At 37.2% G+C, this 25,529-nt stretch overlaps 1 protein-coding gene across 1 annotated transcript in view; it reads right to left on the bottom strand.

Moving 5' to 3' along the window:
- Nucleotides 1-25,529, bottom strand: part of STPG2 (sperm tail PG-rich repeat containing 2) — a 270,505-nt gene that overhangs the window by 166,789 nt on the left and 78,187 nt on the right. Inside the window, 2 exon segments of the mRNA XM_024736227.1 lie at nucleotides 1,179-1,346; nucleotides 7,620-7,779. Coding sequence (XP_024591995.1) covers nucleotides 1,179-1,346; nucleotides 7,620-7,779 — 328 coding nt within the window.

Raw genomic sequence — 25,529 nt, 5'->3', positions numbered from 1 at the left:
AATCATAAAAATCAGATCAGAAAAAAATGAAAAAGAAATGAAGGAAACGATAGTAAAGATCAATAAAACTAAAAGCTGGTTCTTTGAGCAGATAAACAATATTGACAAACCATTAGCCAGACGCAACAAGAAAAAAAGGGAGAAGACTCAAATGCATAGAATTAGAAATGAAAAAGGAGAAGTAACAACTGACACTGCAGAAATACAAAAGATCATGAGAGATTACTACAAGCAACTCTATGCCAATAAAATGGACACCCTGGAAGAAATGGACAAATTCTTAGAAATGCACAAACTGCCACAACTGAATCAGGAAGAAACAGAAAATATGAACAGACCAACCACTGCTAGTGGGAAGCAGCCGCATAGCACAAGATCAGCTCGGTGCCTTGTGACAGCCTGGAGGGCGGGATAGGGAGGGAGGGAGGGAGACACAAGAGGGAAGAGATATGGGAACATATGTATAACTGATTCACTTTGTTATAAAGCAGAAACTAACATACCATTGTAAAGCAATTATACCCCAATAAAGGTGTTAAAAAAAAAATTGAATAATGTACTATCCACTCTTTTTTGTCAGTTTATTTCATTCCTCCTAATTATTCTGAGAGGGCTGGATGTACTAATTCTTGTTAAATATGAGTATATCACAGTTTGTTTATCCATTCATTGATTAATGGACATTTGGGTTGTTTTCAGCTCTATTATTACAAATAAAGTTTTATGAACTTTATATGAACTATATGAATAAAGCTATGAACACTCATGTACAAAAAAAAAAGCACATCAAATACTGAGGGATAAATCTAATAAAGATGTGTAAGATGTCAACATAAAAATTATAAAACTGCAGAGAGCATTTAAAGAAGCCCTAAATTAAAGGAAGCCTAAATTTACTTTCAGAATATAGTGGCCCAATCATAAAATGAAGATGAATATTTAAAGAACTATATGTGAGATCTCCAAAGAGATAAAGAATAAGATCTACTTTTAAAAAAGAAATTACAAACATAGCTGTGAACCAAATTAATTTTTGTTCTTATGCCATAAATGACCATATGTAAATAATTTCAATAATAATAGTATGGTTTATAATAATGAGGTACATATATCACATGTAATCCTGTAAACCCTATATTCTTGGTAATAGATATAAGTAATATAATTTTGGTATCCACATATTACCTTATAGCCAGCAGGCCCAGGAGTAGGAAAAACTTCTTTCTGAACCAGGAAGAGAGACTGAGGAACAGAAGAACCGAATGCACTTTTCTTTTGTTTCTTCAAGCAGGTATTGCTAAAGTTGTCAATTAAAGTATTGTTTTGGATATTATAAAACCCAGGACCTAGAATTATGAAGAATATCATATGTAAGAAACACTTTTAATTCTTTTAAACTGAGTAACTTTATTATTTATTTTACTTTATTTATTGAATGAAAGATCCTTTAACTTCTATAGTGCTTTATCATTTTCAAAAGTTTTACACACATGATTTCATATAATCCCAAAATAACCCTTTTACTTTTCCCTGCCCTTGTATTTCTCCTCCCCGCTTCCCTCTCCTCCCTGGTAACCACTAGCTTGTTCTCTATATCTCTGAGTCTGCTTCTTTTTGTTTATTCACTAGTTTGTTGTATTTTGTAGATTCCATATATAAGTGATATCACACAATTTGTCTTTCTCTGTTTGACTTATTTCACTTATCAAAATACCCTCAAAGTCCATCCATATTGATGCAAATGACAAAATTTCATTGTCTTTTATGGCTGAGTAGTATTCCATTGTATATATACACCATATCTTATTTATAAACTGAGTAACTATAAATGAAGTAATTTTTTAGAAAGAATTCTCATGTATTGCTGGCAGGAACGCAAAGTGCTTTGCCATTCTGAAAAACAATTTGTCAAATTCTTATAAAGTTAAACATATACTTACCATATGACCCAGAAATCCTACTCCTAGTTATTTCCGCAAGAGAAATAAAAACAACCCAAATGTCCATTAGCTGGTGAACAGATAAACAAAATGTGCTACACCCAAACAATGGAATAATACTCAATAATAAAAAGAAAAAATAAATGCAACAACATGAATGAACCTCAAAAACATCACGCTAAGTGAAAGATGACAAACACAAAATCCTAAATAATGTGTAATTCCATTTATATAAAATTCCAGAAAATGCAAAATCATAGAAACACTGACAGTTACTTAGGGCCAAGAGTGGGGGTAGAGATTAACTGCAGAAGGTCATGAGGAACTTTTTTTTTTTTTTGAAACCTAGATGACCTTGGGTATGGCGATGACATTTTATTTTTTTTTTTTTAATAAATTTATTATTTTTATTTTTATTTTTGGCTGCGTTCAGTCTTTGCTGCCACTTGCGGGCTTTCTCTAGTTGTGGCGAGTGGGAGCTACTCTTGGTTGCGGTATATGGGCTTCTCATTGCAGTGGCTTCTCCTGCTGCAGAGCACAGGCTCTAGGCGTGGGGGCTTCAGTAGTTGTGGCATGCAGGCTCAGTAGTTGTGGCTCATGGGCTCTAGAGCGCAGGCTCAGTAGTTGTGGCACAAGGGCTTAGCTGCTCCGCGGCATGTGGAATATTCCCGGACCAGGGCTCAAACCCACATCCCCTGCATTGGCAGGTGGATTCTTTACCACTGCACCACCAGGGAAGTCCTGAGAGAACGTTTTAAGAATGATGGAAGTGTTCTAAAACTTGATTAAATAGTGGTGATTATCTGACTATGTACATTTACCAACACTCATCAAAATGTACACTTAAAATTATATTTATTGTGTAAATTATATTCAGTAAAGAAGGAAGGAAGGGAGGGAGGGAGAGAGGGAGGGAGGAGGGCAGGAGGGAAATTCTTGATGCCAAAAAGTATTGAAATCTTGATGTAACAACATTAAAAATCAATTTGGAACAGAAAAAAATCAGCTATCACCCAATCTTCCTATCATAGTATTTAGTTGTTTTAATATTTGCCTTTTACCCTTTAGTGTACATTTATAACCAGGAATATTTTCTACAGTGACAATCGGAGTGAATAACATGTCTTTTTATTCATTCAAAATAATACAAACAACTTTCTTTGCCATTGATAAAAGTTTTTATCGAGACATTCAAATATTTGAAACAAATATTTATATATGTTTTATAGTTCAGTATTTTCAAGAAATCAGTTCCAGTGAGCAGCAATATTCATAAAATGCAATATCAAATACTTGAAAGAACACCTGATTTGGCTGTACTCATGTTATCTGGAATCTACTAAATTAGATCTGCAACTAAATAGGTATGAACCATCACTTAAATCTCATTTGTTTTTCTGGGCTTCAAGTTCCTGTCTGCAGATAATAGGAATTGACTAGATCAGTGCTACTCAAAATGTGATCTGTGAACTGCTGCCCGTCCAAGAACAATCTACAATAAAAGGAGCTTACAACTAAATGTAAATTGACTCACTAAACGTTTTATAACTAGTCTTTCTCCATGAAGGAAGCATTGTGTGGATTTACATTCTGGTGCAATCTCCTTTCTCACTGCAGGCAGGTAACAAACAAGTGGGCATGAGGCTAGATGATACTTTAGGTTCCTTCTGGTTTAAAAGTGATCAAGTCATTCTACACAGTCAAATCCTCTGTACTCGTGATACATGTAAGGTTTTTCTCAAAGAAGCTGCCCACAAATTCTTCTCAGTTTTTCAAATATTCTAGTTCTAAAGTCTATTCCCCAGAAGTCTGTCATCCCAACTCTCAGAAAACCTAAATGCCAATAATACATCTTATTTCTGACGTCTTCCAACATTCCTCCACTGATAATGCTTGGGAAAAATATAAACAGAGAGCATAATGAAAACTATTTGGGCCACCATTTAAGGGACTTAAAATACAAATATCTTAGGTTTGCCTCTCTTCTGGCATGAGAGGACAACATAACATTGTGACAAGTGAGCTTAAGTACTTAAATATAGGGACCTCAAGGTGTGTGCATTTCAGGTACTACCTTGTTAAGGTTCTGATTTGAAAAGCCACCCTGATCATTATAATTCACTTACATTAGAGGTTTTTTATGTTCATTTTCCAGTTATTAAGTGTAGCAATGCCCAGGAACCCCAGAGTTAGACAGCTTAGGATGCCTACGAACAGTAACCTGCCACAGCTCTGAGCCATACATTAGGTGGTTGAATCTGTTCTATGACTGATTTGTGAGTCTAAGTCATTACTGTACACTAATATCTACATGGGAAAAAGGAAACACAAGAAGGCCATTCTCACTAATTCTTAAAATATGTAAGATCAGGATTAGATTTTAGAGGTCATCATAATTAAACTTTATCCTTTAAAAATAAAATAACCTTTGGGGAATTTATAAAACTTTATTTGTAATACATTAGACCATCAAATTGAAAACAAGGCCCAAACTTAAGGCAGTTGGGTCACTGAATAAATTGATATTTTGAAATAATTTGTATTTCAGATTCATGATAAACACTACTGAGCTAGGCTCATCTGGGGTGGTGCCTAGCACCGATATAAGACCTCTCCAGAATGGCAGTCTTAAACTAGTCAGATTTCTATCTAGAAGCTCAGGCCTCCAAAATCAATTGTTTCTATAGGCCCAGGTATATGCTGTTAAGCTTATGACTTTGCCTGAGAAGTGCTAGAATATCACTTCCACTGCATGCTATTGGAGAAGAAAGCCACCAGACTAGCCAAGATTGAAGATGTAGAAGAATAATACTCAACCTCTCAATGGCATAAATAGTAAATAATTTTATACCATGAGTACAGCATTACTATAAGGAAAAATTACCATGTCAAAACTTGGAGCAATGGTTTGGGATCAGGCAATGGGCCAGAAGCTGAAACAACTCAAGACTTAGAGAAATGGCCTTGAGGAGACAGTTGGTAATGGCTTAAAGAGAGTGATAAAAATGTTATGGAGGTTGGAGAAAAGATAATTTGTATACTGTAATGGCAGAAATTTTGGCAAAACTAATACTTGGAATAGTGAAGAAAACACCTAATAAAATAGTGGATTCTAGCTCAGGAAATGTCTAGGTTAAATATCAAAAGTGCCAACTAGTTGCTTTTAGCTGTGTGTGAGAAGGTATAGTTAGAAAGAGCTAAGCTAAAACTGCTCAGTTTTCAAGCAGAATTTATAGGAAATAAAATGAAACCAATATTTTCTGAGTTTGAAAGTAAAATTGTTTTTCATCCCCAGTCTCTCCACACAGCAAAAAGCTCTTAAAGCAAGAAACGCCCCAAGACCAAATCCAGGGTTTAGCTGTAAGACCTTTGTTAAGACCTCAAAAAGATTTAAGATGGTATCTCATAGAATCTCTCAGTTACAGAAAAGAACACCTAGGAATTTTAAGGCCATATGTCATAGACCCTCTAAGCTAAAACAATAGTGCAATAGTGCTCCTAAGAATCTAAGAGTACAGAAACACAGCAACACTAAACTAAAGGTTTTTCTAAGAAGTACATGTGAGCTTGGCTTTTGTCCAGTGTATTTGATTATAAATTAAAATAATAAACCTACAAAGTTTTAATAAGGAATGAACCAATCTGGAATGAAACAAACAACAACAGTACAAAATGAAAAGTGGCTCATAGATCCCGGATCTCCCTGGGCAGGAAGCAGGTTGAGAAAGCTGAAAACACAGCCTGTTTCTTATAGAAGAGGAAGGATGTTTCAAAGGATGAAACCAAGAGCCTAAAAGGTAAAACAAAGCACCACAGGAAATCTTACTCCCAGGGAGCCCAACTGAGCCCTAACTAAGAAAATGGCAACATATGCCACCTTGGACTTCAGAATTGCTATAGGCCTGTGACTTCTATTGTCATTGAGCAGGACCCCATGGGGCCTTCTCAGGACAGATACCCTCACCCAATGCCCTCTGCCTGTCTCTTATCTGTAGAAAACTAGCCTCCTAGGCCCTCCACAAGTTCCAAAGAATAAATTTAATCAGAGAAGGGAGAAAATGCAGAAATAAAGGAAAATAGTCAAGCAAGACAAAATAATAATACTTTAGCCATTAAACAAAGTCAAGCACTTTTAGTTCCTCCTCAAAGGCTATAGATAACATTCTAAGCCATGTCCTTTGAGCTGTTTTGCAGATACTGAAACCTCCACCAGGTGGAAGAAGTTAACTGTATGCTGCCCACAAACAGGTAGACCCCAGAGCGGCTGGAAACAGAAGGTTGATGATGTTGACTCCCGATTACCTCACAACTAACCCATCAGAAGAATGTCCATGAGCTGATCACGCACCCCACAATTCCCCTCCCTCACCCTGTCTTTAAAAACCTTTCCCTGAAAGCCACTGGGGAGTTTGGGCCTTTTGAGCACTAGCTACCTGGACTCCTTGCTTGGTGCCCTGCAGTAAATGCTGCACTTTTCTTCACCACAACACTGTGTCAGTAGATTGGCTTTACTGCACACGGGCAAGTGGACCCAAGTTTGATTTAGTAATATTGTGGGCCTCCAGTTTTCTCTCTTTTTTGGATAGGAGTTTCTAGTATTATTATCCTATCTCTCTCCCACCACTATGTGTTGAATATATGGGGGAGATAACTTGTATCTGTAGTTCACAGCTCTTCTGATAGAGAAGAGAGATATACAAGATGATCTGAAGGACCACACCCAAGAATCCCCACCTGCACCTACATCTGACTTAGATAACAAGATCCTGGTCTTTAAGATTATACCATACTTGCCTGAGACTTTGGAGGCCTTGAGAAGACATGTAGGAAAAATGAAAATATTTTGTAGCCAGAGGGTAATCTATAGCAGATTAAAGATGGCCACAAATTCCTTGCTACCCCTGTCATTGAAAGATGAAGTTTCATGTCCTTCTTTTCAATATAGGCTACCCTGTGCCACTTGATTGACTAACAGAAAGTGAGGTCCTGGAATTTCTGAGGGTAGGTCATAAGAAGCCTTGCAGCTTCCTGCCAGGTCTCATGGAGCCCTGAGCTACCATGTGAAAAGACCAACTACCCTGGGGTAGCAATGCTTGAGCTATGCATGCACTCTGAATAACAGTCCCATCTGAACTCTGCCTTTTAGCAGTCCCACAGATTAATGGGATATGATGGGAAAAGTCTGTTTTTTTAAGCCACTGAGTTTGTTATACATCAGCAATGTGTTAGTCATTATATGTTATTTTTGTGTTATAGTTTTAGATTATCCACTGTATACTAGAATACCCACTGAGAATACTAGTACATGTGATTGGACATCTCCAAAATAAAATTTTAACAAAACTGAATATCGTAAGTTATATTACTGGCAGTGACCACACAATTTACCTATATGTTCACCTACCAAGGGAAAATTAGGAAATTTATTGAAAAAAGGAAAACAATTGAAAATTACAACTAAGAGATGTGACAAGTTAAATTAAAATCTTACTAAAACTGTACATTATTTTTATCTGTGTTTAGTGTAGAGTCAATGCTTAAAAAAATGTTGACTTAAAATGACAACACCACCCATAGAACAGAAAATTGTACTTTCCTCCCTACTTTCTGGTGCAACCATTTGAAGAATATTAAGTTGCATAAAGCTAAAGAGTAGATACATATGAATTCATTGCTAACCTGGAATTTTCTCTGTCCTAGAGTCTTGTGTGAATTGAGCAGCACTTTGACCAAATGAGGTATTTTTCAGTCCTGGTGTTTTCTTCAAGGGCTTGAAAGCAGTTCGAGATTCATTATATGCACCAGGAGCTGGGGTGATTGATTTCATAGGGAAAAACCTCTAGTGAAGAACAAGAAAACATGCCAGTAAGAAACTATGGTACGTTTTGATATTTTGTGAGTTAAAAGCTGCTTTCTTAGTAATATAACATCTGGAGTTTATTTCTTAATGGAGTGAAGAAAATGTAGATGAGTAAAGATATCTATCAAAACATAAAATATATACTTTTAGAAAAATCATCTATATATTAATACAGTAATGCATTATGTACTTCGCTAAGCCAGAAAGATTTTTCAAAGGAAATCATCTCAATATGAGATTCAGATGATAGTGTGTGGACAATCTTCACATTTAAAATATTCTGCAAGATAATAAAGAAAAACTACATGATCTAACATGGTTTCTTCTATGTAATAAAATTACACAAATTGACAAAGTCCCTCAACATATATATTCAATTAACTCAACGATACCATTAGCTACCTTAAGAAAAAAATCTTAGATTCAAGTGGTATATAAATCCACTTTAACTTATATTAAAGTTATGATTTTATAAACTTATAATAAGCTTACTTATTATAAATTTATATTTGACTGATATTAAATATACATGTATCTATATGTAAATTATGAAATCTTATGAAATATAGCATTGAATAATCTATTTTTTAAACTTTTTTATTTAGAATTAATTTAAAATTTGGAACATTCAAATTTATGAATAAAAATAATGCAGAAAATACCTGTGCAATGATTACCCAGATGCACCTGCTAACATGTTATGCCATTCACTGTTTTCATTTGCCCACTCTATTTCTGTCTTTCTCTCTGTATGTCCATTCCTCCCTCTCTCTGTCTCCCTACACACACACACACACACACACACACAAAACACGCATATAGAACCATTTAATGGAAAGTTATGTGTGTTGTGGCCCTTTACCCCTAAATACTTTAGTGTGTATTTATTAAAAATAGGGATATTTTCTTACATGTATTTTCTTAAATGTATCAATGATATGACTTTTATCTAATGTACCATTCATATTCCAAATGTCAGTTGATCTAATTATAATTCTATTGCATTTTTCCCCTATAATACATAACCGAGACTAGGCTCAGATATTGCTTTTAGCCTCCTTTCATGTAGGAACATTTCCAAAGCCTTCTTAAATACTATTTTATTATTTAAATGCTGAGTCAATGTTTTTAAATGGTAATACTCAACCCTGGCTGCATATAGAATTACTTGAGGAGTTAAAAAAAGTATTGGTGCCTGGGTCCTATTCTGGACCAGTTGAATCAATCTCTGGGAGAGAGGAAAGAAAGCAACTGCGTATCAGAATGTATTAAAATTTCCCCAAATATTCTAATATGCAGCAAGAGTTGAGAACCATTATTATAAAGGAAATCTTATGTTTTAAAAATTAATAGTTGAAGACATAAGAAAATTCAATGCATTTAAATAAAATACCAGACAACTCCTTAAGTCAAGACTAAAATAAGTATCCCAATAACATAACATGTCTTTAATCCTATAAATCAAAAATTGTGTTCCAAGTCCACCTTGTTAATTTCATTATTGCTTTTTCAATCATAATCATTAATAAATCTATTCATATTCAGCTAAACACTAACACTACCCCTAGCAGGCAGTCCTGTTGGTTTTAACTCCTCCATATCTTTCACCCCAGAACCATGATTCTTTTCTTCATGGTCCTCTTAGCAAAATTGATATCATATTCTTTTTCATTTCTGAAAATATATTTAAAAGATTATAATTGGTGCTAAGTAATGTCACATTAGGACTGTATATCAGATGAACAGGAATAGCATAAAAACTGAGAGTTCTAGTTGTAAAAATGGTGTTTTTAAAATCAAGGGCACACACACGATATCCCATTCCCTCACATCCATTCTGTGTAGTACCTTAAGTACTATCAAGTTGCTCAAGGCAGAAACCTGATGTTCATTCCTGATTCTTCCTAGTCCCTCACCACAACATCTAACCCATTAAAAAGTCATGTTAACTGTGTCTCCAAAATATACCTGCAATCTATCTATTTGTCTCCAAGGAGTTGCCTCTTAAGTACAATGAAACTAAAGTAGCCCGCTGTAGTCATCTGAAGGTTAATAACCTTCCCAAGTTAAATAAGATAATCTGAGTTTTACGTAGTACAATTGGTTAAATATCACAACGACTTGATCTGGCCACTGTGACATAAAGGTTTGCTAGTATTATAATGTTCTTGCCTTAGGAATATCTTAGATACCTTCAAGTCCCCTCAATATAGACCTTGGAGAACAGGATCCCTGTGAAATAGACTCTCATATCACTAATAAAGGCCCCAGTGGCAGTTTTAGATATAATTTACAGCTAGGCTCCAGAGAGCCTTCAGAACCTTCTTCAAAAGATATGAATGTCCTCATAGATTACACGTCAACACTTCACATATTCATTAGTATATTTTAAAACCCAGACTAAAATCTCTTATAAGCTAAAATGAACTTCCACATAAGCAAATTTGCTTAGTAGACAACGTTTAATAAATAATTTCAATTTGAAGATTCATCTCTGCATATTATTGTTAATAGTGTAATCTTAAGTCATTTCCTTTTACCCACATTTCTGGCAAAATGATATGCCCAGGCTGCATCTGTTCCTAATTTGCTTAAATACCATTTTTCTTTTTATAATCTCCCTAACACCACTGGATTTGTTGCTGGCATTGCATTATACCTATTATACACTAAATATGAAATAACTGTAGAACATTACCCGGGATTGAGAAAGAAAAGCAGGTGATGCATGATTTACGTTTGATGACATAGTTTCATTCTTCTGAAATTGACTTTTAATGTCATATTTTCCTTGCCCTGGTACTCCCTAAATTACAGAAAGAAAAAAATACATACTCTTAAGAAAGCATCTATAGCGCCTAAGGGAACAATTGGCTAAATATCTGAACAAAAGCTACAGCGCTTTTAAGTGATATTACCAAAGCACTTCATTAAAAAGCAAGCCAGAACAAACTTCTTAAGAGCAACGGCAACAACAACAAAAAAAAAAAGGAAATTTTCCTTAGCAAAGCCTCCCAGGAACCCGAAAACACACTACTTGAAACTTTGCTGCCCCCTACTGATAGAGCTCAGAAAAAAATTATCTAGTTCTTCATGTGATTTAGACACTACAATGAATAAAAGTAGTTTCTATATTTCTCCCATTTAACTTTAGACAACCAGCTTATCTCTATAACATATTTTACTGTCTTCTCAAATTTCTGTTAATCAGTAGACTGCTTTGTTTCCAACAAATAAGCTTTAGGATATATTTTATTTTAACTACAAATATTAGATGTAAGACATTAAGCTTTTAACTAGATATTTTATAACAGATAAAAATTAATTCAGTAAACATTGGGATTGGGTTTTAATTATCTTGCTAATAAAATGTAAATATATATATAGAAGTACTATTTAGTCATCATCAAATATTTTAACTACCTTGATAAAGTACCTTTCATAGTATAAAAAAGATAAATTTAAATCTTCTGCTTCATATAATATCTCCCCTACTTTTCTATAGTTGAAAGAATTATTCCTTAATTTATGAATTAAATACCTGGCTTATAACTTGGATGTATAATGAAATTCTATCAGCAAATCCTATCAACTATATCATAACAATATAGGCAAATCCAACCATGTCGCTCCACCTCCACAAATACTCTGATCCAAGCCACGATCTCTTACCCGGATTACTGTGAAATCTTCCTAACTGCCTCCCTTGCTTCCACCATTGCCCATTTCAGTCTGTTTCCAACACAGAAACTAGTGATGGATCCAGATAAAACCCTTGGTCAGACTGTACCACTCCCCTTCTCAAACCCATCCAATGGCTTCCAATCTCACTTCTGGCAAAAAACCAAGGTCCTTAATATGAAATGAATTTCACCCCCAGACACACTATTACCACTCTAACCACCTATCCTACTACTCTCTCCACTCATTCACTCTGTTTCCTAAAAAGATCAGTCATATATCCACCTCAAAACCTTTGCACTTACCATTCTCTTTGCTTGGAATGTTCTCCTAGATAGATCCAGGGCTCACTCTTTCAATTCAGTCAGTTCACTACTCAACGTTACCTTCTCAATGAGTCATTTCCAGGCCACCCAACATAAAATTTCACTGCCTCCACCAAACAATTCCTGTCCCCTCTCCTACCTATTTTTCAACCTTATTGTTTTTTACTATCCAAAATATGATTTCCTGCAATGTTATAAGCTCCAAGAGGGCAGTTGTTTTTTTGTTTTGTTTTGTTTTGTTGGCTGCTCTATCTTTAGAGTATAGAAGAGTAGCTGGGGCATAGTAGGTGCTCAGTAAATACTTGTCAGAAGAATGGATGAATGCATGCATTGTATTTTCACTGACCATACAACGATTTTAGAGATACGTTCCTCTGGGAACTAATGTGCCCCCAAATAAGAGCATTATCCATTTCTAATTATAGTAAAATACCTATAATTATAATAAAAAATAATAATTTGAACAATTCTTTAGGAGAAATTCTTATACAGAAATACCTCTTCCTATAAATAAATTATATTCTAAAAATTTATGCAAAGTCCATGCTATGTTGTCTCAAATGAACAAATTTACACAATTATTTGATAGCTGATAGAAAAGATTCACTTTGGTCATGCATGTAAGATTGTTTTTTATCTATGAACTTGTAGATAGTTACATTTAGAAGAAAAGAAACTTCTGCATAATTCTGTGTTTATATAAACCTATGAAATATGTATCAAATACAGAAATACGGATATTCAAATACATGATGGTAATCTGTTTTCTTGAACTTTTCAGATATGCTATATCTATCTTCTCTCTGTATAGGAAGGCATGATAAACAATTATTAGCTACTGACAAACAGGGACTACTTTCCTACTGTTTTCAACAGTTGTCTAAGTGGTCATTACTATGGAGCATAGGGAAAAGACTAAGTGTGAATAATGAGATAAGTGAATATACTTAGTCTTGAGAACTATTTTGCATAAAAGACGAAATGAAATCTTGACCCCTTCAGTGAACACTTCCTATTCCTTTTCTTCTGTTTTTCCATAGTTCCTAATATTACTGAACTTTGCTTCATTATATAAGATAGAGCAGTAAAATCAGGTCCTTACTTCTAAAAATTTAGACTTAGGATTTAATAAGCCAATTAAAAATAAGCTCCAGGGCTTCCCTGGTGGTGCAGTGGTTGAGAGTCCGCCTGCCGATGCAGGGGACACGGGTTCTAGTGAGAGGCCCGCGTACTGCAAAAAAAAAAATAATAATAATAATAATAATAAGCTCCAAAATAGGATTGTGAGACACTGACCACTGAAAGGCAGGTCTCTGTTTATGACAATATAAAGAAGATAAAAAGACTTTACAAAGACCAAACCCGAGGCACAGGCTGAAAATGCCGTAATATTTATCCTGCTTTTCCATTGTAATCAACAAAACACCTGCATTGATACCAACCTATTAAGTACATGGCCTCCCAGTGTCTCATCTGAGATATGGTGATTAGAATCTTGTTGGGCCCAGGAATCTGCATTTTGACCAAGCCTCATAGAAGATTCTCATGCACAATAAAGAAACACACTTCAGCCAAAAAGGGGTCACCACTACAGCTTTTTTTGCTAAGCACATCCATTTTAAGGCATAAGGCCCAGATCTTGAAAGCATCCCGCCTTGGGAACAGAAGTTAAAGCTTACTGAGGCATGTTGTTTATGGCATTTTTTCATGTGCAAGCTAACAAAAATGGGCCTGTCTTTAAAAACTAGGGTATAATCATTCATTTGATCAGATGGTGTGCAGGAATTAAAAGCCTCTCGGCTAATGCTGATGTGCAGTCAGGACTGAGGCCCTAAAACAGTTTAAAACTCACACTGCTGGGCCTCATCCAGGTACAGTCACTTTCCACTGGTTCCGTAACTGCCATTTTCCCCTAGAGTTTCAGAGTCCCCTTCACATCAGTAAGGACAATAGTGACACCAGGCTGCCAGGTATTCCTTTCAGCTCACGTTCTATCATTTAAATTCTGTAATTACATTTTTAATTCTCAAATTATCTTTCTTATTCTCTAAATCTTCTTTATTCACACGTGCATTATCCTCCATGTTTCTGTGGATATAATTTTAATTATTTATAATTTTGTTCTATTATCTGTTTCCTTCGAGTTTCATTGATGTTGCCTTTTTGTTTGTTTGTTTTTGTGTTTCACATTGGAGGGTTTCCTCAAATGTCTGTCTGGTGAGCCCTTGCTCTTCATTCAGACGTAAGAGTGAGTCCCTAAAAATATCTGATTGAAAATTTCACAATAGAATAGATGTGACCTGAGGAACTTCCCTGGTGGTCCAGTGGTTAAGACTTTGCCTTCCACTGCAGGGGGTCCGTGTTCGATCTCTGATCAGGGAGCTAAGATCCCATATGCCTTGCAGCCAAAACACCAGAACATAAAAACAGAAGCAATATTGTAAGAAATTCAGTAAAGACTTTTAAAATGGTCCACATCAAAAAAAAAAATCTTAAAAAAAAGAACAGAAGTAACTTGAAATCTATTGTACTTAATTATGTTGTGATACAATCACAACTCAGCCTTTGTATTAGCAGGCCCCCAAAGGTCAGTCTTTTCTCAAGTCTGGCTGACAATTTAGGTGAGTGGGAAAGCTGCCTAGAACTTTCTCCCCATTCTGTATATAAGCTTTTACTTAAACTCTCCATTTCGTTCCTGCCTTTACTTTTAATTATGAAAAATTAAAAACAAAAAATAATGGAGAGAATAGTACAAGAAATTTCCACATACACATCACCCAAGGTCAATAATCCTCAACTCGCGTCCATATATGTTTTCTAATCCTCATAGAAGATTCTCATGCACAATAAAGAAACAAAGCCTCCCCAATTCTCCCAGCCTCCCCAGTTCTCACTCTAATGATGCAGAGCCAAGTCTAAACTACCGCATAATTTCATCAATGAGTACTTCGGGATGTATCTCTAAAAAATAAGGGACCCTTAACATAACCACAAAACCATTTTTCTATCTTAAAAAAAATCAGCAGTTATTTAATTCATCTGAATTTTTATTCAGAGTTCAAATTTTTGTGACTGCCTCAAATTTATGTGTATATTAAATATGTGTGTATTAAATATAGAAATATATAAATATTATACGTTTGTGCATTTTAATCAGAAACCATTTAAAGTCCACACTTATAAGTGGTCAATATCCCAGTATCTCAGAATGTAACTGAATTTGGAGATAAGGCCTTTAAAGAGGTCATTAATTTAAAATGAGGTCTTTAGAATGGGCCTTAATTTAGTGTGACTGGTGTCTTTATGAAAAGAGAAAATTTGGGCAAAGATGTGAGCATGCAGAGGAAAGACCATGGGATGAAGACAGTGATTTACAAACCAAGGAGAGAGACCTCAGAAAAAAATCACTGCCAGCATCTTAATCTCAGACATCTAGCCTCCAGAACTGTGAGAAAATAAATTTATTTTCTTTATGCCACTCAGTCTGTGGTACTTAGTTATGACAGTCCTAGCAAACTAATGGAGGAAGCTATGACATAAGCATGGATTCAATCCATCTTGTACAACTAGAAGCCTTTCTATCTCTTTCTACAAAAACTATAAAATATAAAGAAAATATACCGACAAAGGCTAAGAGTCATGGTGGTAGTAATTTTGAGAAGGAAATAATCAGCTTAACCACACTTTTAACACATATTATCATAGTTCGATAATATTAACTGAATGGATGGGACTATAAAGATAGACTGATGAATACCATCCATAACTTTTGTCCTTTCTGTATCTCTTTCAAATACAGAAGATACTTTTCAAGAACTGATATTTGCACATAATGGAATAGCATGCATACAGCACCTAACATTATGCCATGGACTTAAACTGATTATTTAAATACAGAACTCAAAATAAAAAATATTAAAACTGAGGATAATGATTACCAAATGAGTCTGATGTGGTAGGATACAGAAAGAAGTCTAATTTTAAGATTTCCATTTGTTTCTACATGCTTTAGCTTCATATCTAATTTAACTGTTACTAGTTATTCTAGTATAATTTTGACTAAGTAGCCTAATTCTAAGGCTACCTTCTCCTATATCCAAGCTATAATGCAATAGCATTGCAGAAAAGGTGTAAAGAGGGGGTAAAATTAAGATTTCTTTATTACCATCCATTCAGATATCACAAAAAGTTTTAATTTTTGCTTAGAGACTTTTCTTAGTCTATAAAACTCACTTCTCCAATTAACACTTCCTTAGATAATGTTTTTAGTTCTCCCTATCTGTAATCCTTCTTCCAAATAAAATGAAGAAACCTTAATTCCCTATATGAATTGAGCACCACTGTGTAGCAGCCACTATACTTTGATAATACTCTGTTATCTTTAATCCTTAAAAAATCCTGCAAGATACTATACACTAATGATGAAAAATCTGAAAGTGAAATTAAGGAAACATTCCCATTTACCATTGCAACAAAAAGAATAAAATACCTAGTAATAAACCTACCTAAGGAGACAAAAGACCTGTATGCAGAAAATTATAAGACATGGGAGGAGCTTCAAGATGGTGGAAGAGTAAAACGTGGAGATCACCTTCCTCCCCACAAATACATCAGAAATACATCTACATGTGGAACAACTCCTACAGAACACCTACTGAACGCTGGCAGAAGACCTCAGAACTCCCAAAGGCAAGAAACTTTCCACGTACCTGGGTAGGGCAAAAGAAAAAAGAATAAACAGAGACAAAAGAATAGGGACGGGACCTGCACCAGTGGGAGGGAGCTGTGAAGGAGGAAAGGTTTCCACACACTAGGAAGCCCCCTCGCGGGCGGAGACTGCGGGAGGCAGAGGGGGGAAGCTTCAGAGCCACGGAGGAGAGCGCACCCACAGGGGTGCGGAGGGCAAAGCGGAGAGATTTCTGCACAGAGGATCGGTGCCAACCAGCACTCACCAGCCCAAGAAGCTTGTCTCCTCCCTCGCCGGGGCGGGCGGGGGCTGGGAGCTGAGGCTCAGGCTCCGGAGGTCGGATCCCAGGGAGAAGACTGGGATTGGCTGTGTGAACACCGCCTGAAGGGGTTAGTGCGCCACGGCTAGCCGGGAGGAAGTCTGGGAAAAGGTCTGGAGCTGCCAAAGAGGCAAGAGACTTTTTCTTCCCTCTTTGTTTCCTGGTGCGCGAGGATAGGGGATTCAGAGCACCGCTTAAAGGAGCTCCAGAGACGGGCGCGAGCCACGGCTATCAGCGCGGACCCCAGGGACAGGCATGAGACGCTAAGGCTGCTGCCGCTGCCACCAAGAAGCCTGTGTGCAAGCACAGGTCACTATCCACACCTCCCCTCCCGGGAGCCTGTGCAGCGCGCCACTGCCAGGGTCCCGTGATCCAGGGACAACTTCCCCAGCAGAACACATGGCACCTCAGGCTGATGCAACGTCACCCTGGCCTCTGCCACCGCAGGCTCGCCCTGCATCCGTACCCCTCCCTCCCCCCGGATGGAGTGAGCCAGAGCCCCCGAATCAGCTGCTCCTTTAACCCCGTCCTGTCTGAGCGAAGAACAGACGCCCTCAGGCGAACTACACTCAGAGGGAGGGCCAATCCAAAGCTGATTCCTAGGAGCTGTGCGAACAAAGAAGAGAAAGGGAAATATCTCCCTCCAGCCTCAGGAGCAGCGGATTAAATCCCCACAATCAACTTGATGTACCTGCATCTGTGGAATACCTGAAGAGAAAATGAATCATCACAAATTGAGGAGGTGGACTTTGGGAGAAACAATATATTTTTCCCCCCTTTTTCTCTTTTTGTGAGTGTGTATGCGTATGCTCCTGTGTGTGATTTTGTCTGTATAGCTTTGCTTTTACCATTTGTCCTCGGGATCTGTCCGTAATTTTTTTTTTTTAGTACAGTTTTCAGCACTTATCACTGGGGGATTTGTTTTTTGGTTGTTCTTTTCTTTCTTTCTTTCTAATTACTTAAAAAATATTTTTAATAATTCTTTTTTGTTTTCTATTTTAATAACTTTTTTTAAATTGTCTTTTTCTTTCTTTTTTTCTCCCTTTTATTCTGAGCCATGTGGAAGACAGGCTCTTGGTGCTCCAGCCAGGCGTCAGAACTGTGCCTCTGACGTGGGAGAGCCAACTTCAGGACACTGGTCCACCAGAGACCTCCCAGCTCCACATAATATCAAACAGCGAAAATCTTCCAGAGATCTCCATGTCAACGCCAAGACCCTCTCCACTCAACGACCAGCAAGCTACAGTGCTGGACACCCTATGCCAAACAATCAGCAAGACAGGAACACAACCCCATCCACTAGCAGAGAGGCTTCCTAAAATCATAATAAGGTCACAGACACCCCAAAACACACCACCAGACATGGTCCTGCCCACCAGAAAGAAAAGATCCAGCCTCATCCACCTGAACACAGGCACCAGTCACCTCCACCAGGAAGCCTACACAACCCACTGAAACAACCTTAGCCAGTGGGGGCAAACACAAAAAACAAAGGGAACGACGAACGTGCACCCTGCGAAAAGGAGACCCAAGACACAGTAATTTAAGCAAAATGAGAAGCATACAGCAGATGATGGAGCAAGGTAAAAACCCACCAGGCCTAACAAATGAAGAGGAAATAGGGAGTCTACCTGAAAAACAATTCAGAAAAATGATAGTAAAGATGATCCAAAATCTCAGAAAGAGAATGGAGAAAATACAAGAAAAGTTTAACAAGGACCTAGAAGAACTGAAGAGCAAACAAGAAATCATGAACAACACAATAAATGAAATTAAAAATTCTCTAGAAGGAATCAATAGCCGAATAACGGAGGTAGAAGAACGGATAAGTGACCTGGAAGATAAAATAGTGGAAATAACTACTGCAGGGCAGAATAAACAAAAAAAGAATGAAAAGAACTGAGGACAGTCTCAGAGATCTCTGGGGCAATGTTAAACGCACCAACATTCGAATTATAGGGGTCCCACAGAAGAAGAGAAAAAGAAAGGGAATGAGAAAATATTTGAAGAAATTATAGTTGAAAACTTCCCTAATATGGGAAAGGAAATAGTTCATCAAGTCCAGGAAGCATAGAGAGTCCATTACAGGATAAATCCAAGGAGAAACATGCCAAGACATACTAACCAAACTATCAAAAATTAAATACAAAGAAAAAATATTAAAAGCAGCAAGGGAAAAACAAAAAATAACATACAAGGGAACCACCATAAGGTTAACAGCTGATCTTTCAGCAGAAACTCTGCAAGCCAGAAGGGACTGGCAGGACATATTTAAGGAGATGAAAGGGAAAAACCTACAACCAAGATTACTCTACCTAGCAAAGATCTCATTCAGATTTGAAGGAGAAATTAAAACCTTTACAGACAGCAAAAGCTAAGAGAATTCAGCACCACCAAAGCAGCTTTACAACAAATGCTAAAGGAACTTCTCAAGGTAGGGAACACAAGAGAAGGAAAAGACCTACAATAACAAACCCAAAACAATTAAGAAAATGGTAATAGGAACATACATATTGATAATTACCTTAAATGTAAATGGATTAAATGTGCCAATGAAAAGACACAGACTGGCTGAATGGATGCAAAAACAAGGCCCGTATATGCTGTCTACAAGAGACCAACTTCAGACCTAGGGACACATACAGACTGAAAGTGAGGGGATGCAAAAAGATATTCCATGGAAATGGAAATCAAAAGAGAGCTGGAGTAGCAATTCTTATATCAGAGAAAATAGATTTTAAAACAAAGACTATTATAAGAGACAAGGACACTACATAATGATCACGGGATCAATCCAAGAAGAAGATATAACAGTTGTAAATATTTATGCACCCAACATAGGACCACCTCAATACATAAGGCAAATACTAACAGCCATAAAAAGGGAAATCAACAGTAACACAATCACAGCAGGGGACTTTAACACCCCACTTTCACCAATGGGCAGATCATCCAAAATGAAAATAAATAAGGAAACACAAGCTTTAAATGATACATTAAACAAGATGGACATAATTGATATTTATAGGACATTCCATCTCAAACAACAGAATACACTTTCTTCTCAAGTGCTCATGGAACATTCTCCAGGATAAATTATATCGGGCCACAAATCAAGCCTTGGTAAATTTAAGAAAATTGAAATTGTACCAAGTATCTTTTCTGACCACAACGCTATGAGACTAGATATCAATTACAGGAAAAAACCAGTAAAAAATACAAACCCAAGGAGGCTAAACAATACATTACTTAATAACCAAGAGATCATTGAAAAAACCAAAGAGGAAATCAAAAAATACCTAGAAACAACTGACAATGAAAACACGATGACCCAAAAGCTACGGGACACAGCAAAAAGCAGTTCTAAAAGGGAAATTTATAAATCCAGACAAAGATGTCACCAAGAAAGAAAACTACAGGCCAATACCATTGATGAATATAGATGCAAAAATCCTCAACAAAATACTAGCAAACAGAATCCAACAGCACATTAAAAGGATCATACACCATGATCAAGTGGGGTTTATCCCAGGAATCCAAGGATTCTTCAATATACGCAAATCAATCAATGTGATACCCCGTTTAACAAACTGAAGTAGAAAAATCATATGATCATCTCAAGAGATGCAGAGAAAGTGTTTGACAAAATTCAACACACATTTATGATAAAAAAAAAAAAAAACCTCCAGAAAGCAGGCATAGAGGGAACTTACCTCAACATAATAAAGGCCATATAGGACAAACCCACAGCCAACACTGTCCTCAGTGGTGAAAAACTAAAACCATTTCCACTAAGATCAGGAACAAGACAAGGTTGCCCACTCTCACCACTATTATTCAACATAGTTTCGGAAGTTTTCACCACAGTAATCAGAGAAGAAACAGAAATAAAAGGAATCCAAATCGGAAAAGAAGAAGTAAAGCTGTCACTGTTTGCAGATGACAGGATACTATACATAGATAATCCTAAAGATGCTACGAGAAAACTACTAGAGCTAATCAATGAATTTGGTAAAGTAGCAGGATTCAGAAGACCTAAATAGACATTTCTCCAAAGAAGATATACAGATTGCCAACAAACACATGAAAGAATGCTCAACATCATTAATCATTAGAGAAATGCAAATCAAAACTACAATGAGATATCATCTCACACTGGTCAGTATGGCCATCATCAAAAAATCTACAAATAATAAATGCTGTAGAGGGTGTGGAGAAAAGGGAACCCTCATACACTGTTGGTGGGAATGTAAATTGATACAGCCACTATGGAGAACAGTATGGAGGTTCCTTAAAAAACTAAAAACAGAACTACCATACGACCCAGCAATCCCACTATTGGGCATATATCCTGAGAAAACCATAATTCAAAATAAGCCATGTACCACAATGTTCATTGCAGCTCTATTTACAGTAGTCAGGACATGGAAGCAACCTAAGTGTCCATTGGCAGATGAATGGATAAAGAAGATGTGGCACATGTATACAATGGAATATTACTCAGCCATAAAAAGAAACGAAATTGAGTTATTTGTAGTGAGGTGGATGGACCTAGAGTCTGTCATACAGAGTGAAGTAAGTCAGAAAGAGAAAAACAAATACCGTATGCTAACACATATATATGGAATCTTTAAAAAAAGAATGGTCTTGAAGAACCTAGGGGCAAGATGGGAATAAAGACGCAGACCTACTAGAGAATGCGCTTGAGTACACGGGGAGGGGGAAGGGTAAGCTGGGACAACGTGAGAGAGTGGTAGTGTATATATGGACATATATACACTAGATCGCTTGTGGGGAGCAGTCGCATAGCACAGGGAGATCAGCTCGGTGCTTTGTGACCAGCTAGAAAGAATGGAAAGAATGGATGGAATAGCATTCCTATTACAGAAAAGCATTTGCAGAGGGAAAATTGGTCAGAACAGCATTCCTGGAAGAGTGAAAAGCATGTGAAAAGCCTCTCAGGAGGAGTTTACACCTAGAAGTAAAATTTCTGGGTCATATGGTAATACTATATTTAGCTTCTCAAGTAATCATCAAACTGTTTTCCATAGAGGCCACACCATTTGACATTCCAACTAACAATGTACAAGGGTTCCAATTTCTCCCCATCCCCACAAACACTTGTTATTTTCTATTTTTTATTACAGAAATCCCAGGAGACATGAAGTGGTATCTTGCAGTGATTTTGATTTGCATTTCCCTACTGACTAATGGTGTTGGGTATCTTTTTGTGTGTTTATTGGGCACTTGTATATCTTCTTTGGAGAAATGTCTATTCAAGTCTTTTGTCCATTATTCAATGGGTTGTTGCTCCTTTTGTTGTCAGATAACATTTTAAGATGATAAATCTGACTGCCTGTGAAGACAAAAGAAGGGAGTAAGATTGGAAGTGGAGGTACCTGTTAGGTGGCTATTTCAGAAGTCCAGGCAAGATAATGTTTTCTTGCTTTCTTTGACTAAAGGGTAGTTCTAGTAATGATAATGCAATAATTATAACAACAAGAATAATAACAGTCATGACAGATTGCCTACAAAGATGGCCACCAAAAATTCCTCCTATCCCTATATATTCATGCCTTACCTCCCACCAGAAAATGAAGTCCAATTCCCTCTATGAATCTGGGCTGGCCCTGTGACTTGTTTTGACAAAGAGAATATAGGGGAAGTTAGATAGCACCATTTCCGAGCCTAGGCCTTAACGGGCATGACATGTTCTGCATTTGCAGTCTCAGAGCTCTAAAGCCTCAACACAAGTCCAGGTACCTGGAAGGAAAGTGAGGTCCAGCCAGCTTCCAGTCATTACAGCCGATCCAGCTAAGATGTCTCACATATGAATGGAAGCATCCATCTTGGATATTCTGAAATGCAGCCAGATGAGTGATCCCAGCTGATACCATATGGCTCAGAAAAACTAGTCAGCTGAGTCCAGAAAACCCAGAGAATCACTGTACTATGAAGGTTAATTCCAGCAGGCCTGGAACTGGTGTGAGCTCTTCTGCTAAACTATCTACAAGGCACTGATCCCCGGTCAAGATTAAGTCTTGCTTTGCAATTATAAAACTCCCATGGGGCTTCCCTGGGGGCGCAGTGGTTGAGGGTCTGCCTGCCAATGCAGGCGGCGCAGGTTCGTGCCCTGGTCCAGGAGGATCCTGCGTGTCGCGGGGCGGCTGGGCCCATGAGCCGTGGTGGCTGGGCCTGCGCATCCGGAGCCTGTGCTCCGCGACGGGGGAGGTCACAGCAGTGAGAGGCCTGCGTACCGCAAAAAAAAAAAAAAAAAACCTCCCATGAGTTTCAGGGTGGTTTCTATCAGCTAGCACTGTTAGCATTGTTCATTGATAACAGTGAGATTGATGGTTTGCACCTAGCCTCAGTGAGACTCCTAGAGGGCTCTACAGTTGATGCTGGTTATATAACAGAATATGCCTATATGACCAGCAGAGTATAAGAAATCCTGACAAGACTCCACTTTGAGGTCCCAGGTTCTGAGATGTCCACACATGTGTTAGTGGTTTCTGATCCAAGACAGAAAGCATGTCCTGGTATGGCCTTAGGGAGGGAAGACAATTAGAGCTCACTCCTGGCCTCTCTGGAACCCTTGCAGCCTTTGATTACAAAGAGTACCTTAATGCCATTGCTATTTGTATTCTTCTATTGCAATAAACTATAAATTTAAGCATCGTCATTTGGGGCCTTGAGTCTTTAGCAATTGAACCCTATTTGTAACTATTAGTGCAATCATGGAAATCACAAATAGGTGTTGTTTTAAGGCACTACATTTTAGGGTGATTGGCTAAGCAGCAATAGGTGACCAAAACAACAGCTAACATTTACTGAGTACAGACTCTTTGTCAGCATTATTTCAATTCACAGACAAGGAAACTGTGACACAAAGAAATCATTTCCAAAAGCAACATGGCTTGTAAGTAGGTGAGTCAGATATTATTGGTTGCTAGCACAATCCCAATTTCCAACCTCCCATTCCATAACTATCTTCCAGATGGGGTGGTCTTGTGACACTCTCCTGGCCAATGAATGGAAGCACTTGTCAGATGGAGAAAATAGAAGCCAGAGCAGGGTTAGAAGAAAGACAAGTTCAATTTTGAAATGTTAGTTTTGTAGTTCTTGTAAAACATCAAGATGGAGGTGTCATTCGTGGAAGACTGGAGCTCAGTGGAGAGTTCAGGGTATAAATACATACTGGAAGTGATCTGTGTATTTGAAAGTGATCAGTATACACGGGTGGTACCTGAAGTCATGAGGCTACAAGTTGTTTCTGGGGAAATTGTGTAGAGAAAGAAGAGAAAGAGCTAAGAATATTATGTAATATTTATGTGATCTCAGTATTATATTAATTTTAATATTATATTCTTAATATCACAAATCATTTTAATGGCCCATATAAATTTATGAATCATTCTATTCTTTCAACTTAATCTAGTAATTTTTAGAGCATTTGCTATATTCTTCAGCTAACATCTAGAATGAATGTTTCAGTAAGGCTGATGATTGTACCATTTTCTAAAGCTAATTAAAATATATTCTAATTTCTTTAAACAAGATGATATCCAGCATCCTTTTTCTATTATATCATCTTATAGTAAGGAGAAGCAAATTTATAAGCAACTCAAAATGAAGGTTTGCAACTTAAAATATTTTCAGTATGCTTACATCAACAAAACATTTGCTATATGATTACAATTGGCACTATCTTCTTAGTAAAACAAAACTGAATTTTAATTTAAAATTGAATAAATTTAATAAGTATGCCCCAGATATAGTTAACTCTTTAAGTCACTCAGTCATGATTGATTGAACAGAGCAATATGTAACTTTGATATGGGAGTATAGAAAACAATATGTGCCTATTGTGTTCATTTTCATAATTGCAACATAAATTGTGGTTCATTTAGAAAGCATAATGCCCTCTTTGTTTCTGATCTCAGGAAGCAAACACACTCTATGTGATTCTTTTAAGAACCAGTTAAATTTAAACAGAATTAAATCAGATAAGCATGGTAAGGAAAACTCAAAGTGAACAAAAAAGATTTGAAAAACTTTATGTTAATCAATAGTAGTATTATAAATATCACTGGGTCTCAGATACAGCACTTAGGTTATACACCATTGAATGAGAAAATTAAATAAGTGACCAGAAGTGCTCTGTAGAACAAACCATATACTAGTTAGGTTACCATATTTTCAGCAACAGAAATAGAAAACAAAAGTAGCTTTACCACGTAAATCTAGACAAGTATATCAGGAGAAGCAGAATTCAAATATGAGCTACTAGGTTTGACTGTACATTGGAGTAGAAGGTTATTTTACACAGTTTCAACCATTCCAACGTGATAAAAGCTACATAGATTCCTTAATACAGCTGCTGAAATAACAGTTCATGTCAACACTGGTATTAGTAATTCTGTTAATAGAGCAAATCTGAAGCTACACTACCAAGTTCTAAGCTAGAATAAATATGGCTATCCTGAAAAATGTCACCACAATAATCAAGAATTACATGAGGGCTTCCCTGGTGGCACAGTAGTTGAGAGTCCGCCTGCCGATGCAGGGGACGCGGGTTCGTGCCCCGGTCCGGGAAGATCCCACATGCCACGGAGCGGCTGCGCCCGTGAGCCATGGCCGCTGGGCCTGCGCATCCGGAGCCTGTGCTCTGCAACGGGAGAGGCCACAACAGTGAGAGGCCCGCGCACCACAAAAA

The sequence above is a fragment of the Neophocaena asiaeorientalis genome, unplaced genomic scaffold (assembly GCF_003031525.2).
Source record: "Neophocaena asiaeorientalis asiaeorientalis breed wild unplaced genomic scaffold, Neophocaena_asiaeorientalis_V1.1 scaffold7, whole genome shotgun sequence".
In the NCBI taxonomy this organism is placed as follows: domain Eukaryota; kingdom Metazoa; phylum Chordata; class Mammalia; order Artiodactyla; family Phocoenidae; genus Neophocaena; species Neophocaena asiaeorientalis.
The sequence above is the reverse complement of the archived record's forward strand: the minus strand, read 5'-3'. Positions and strand labels throughout refer to the sequence as shown.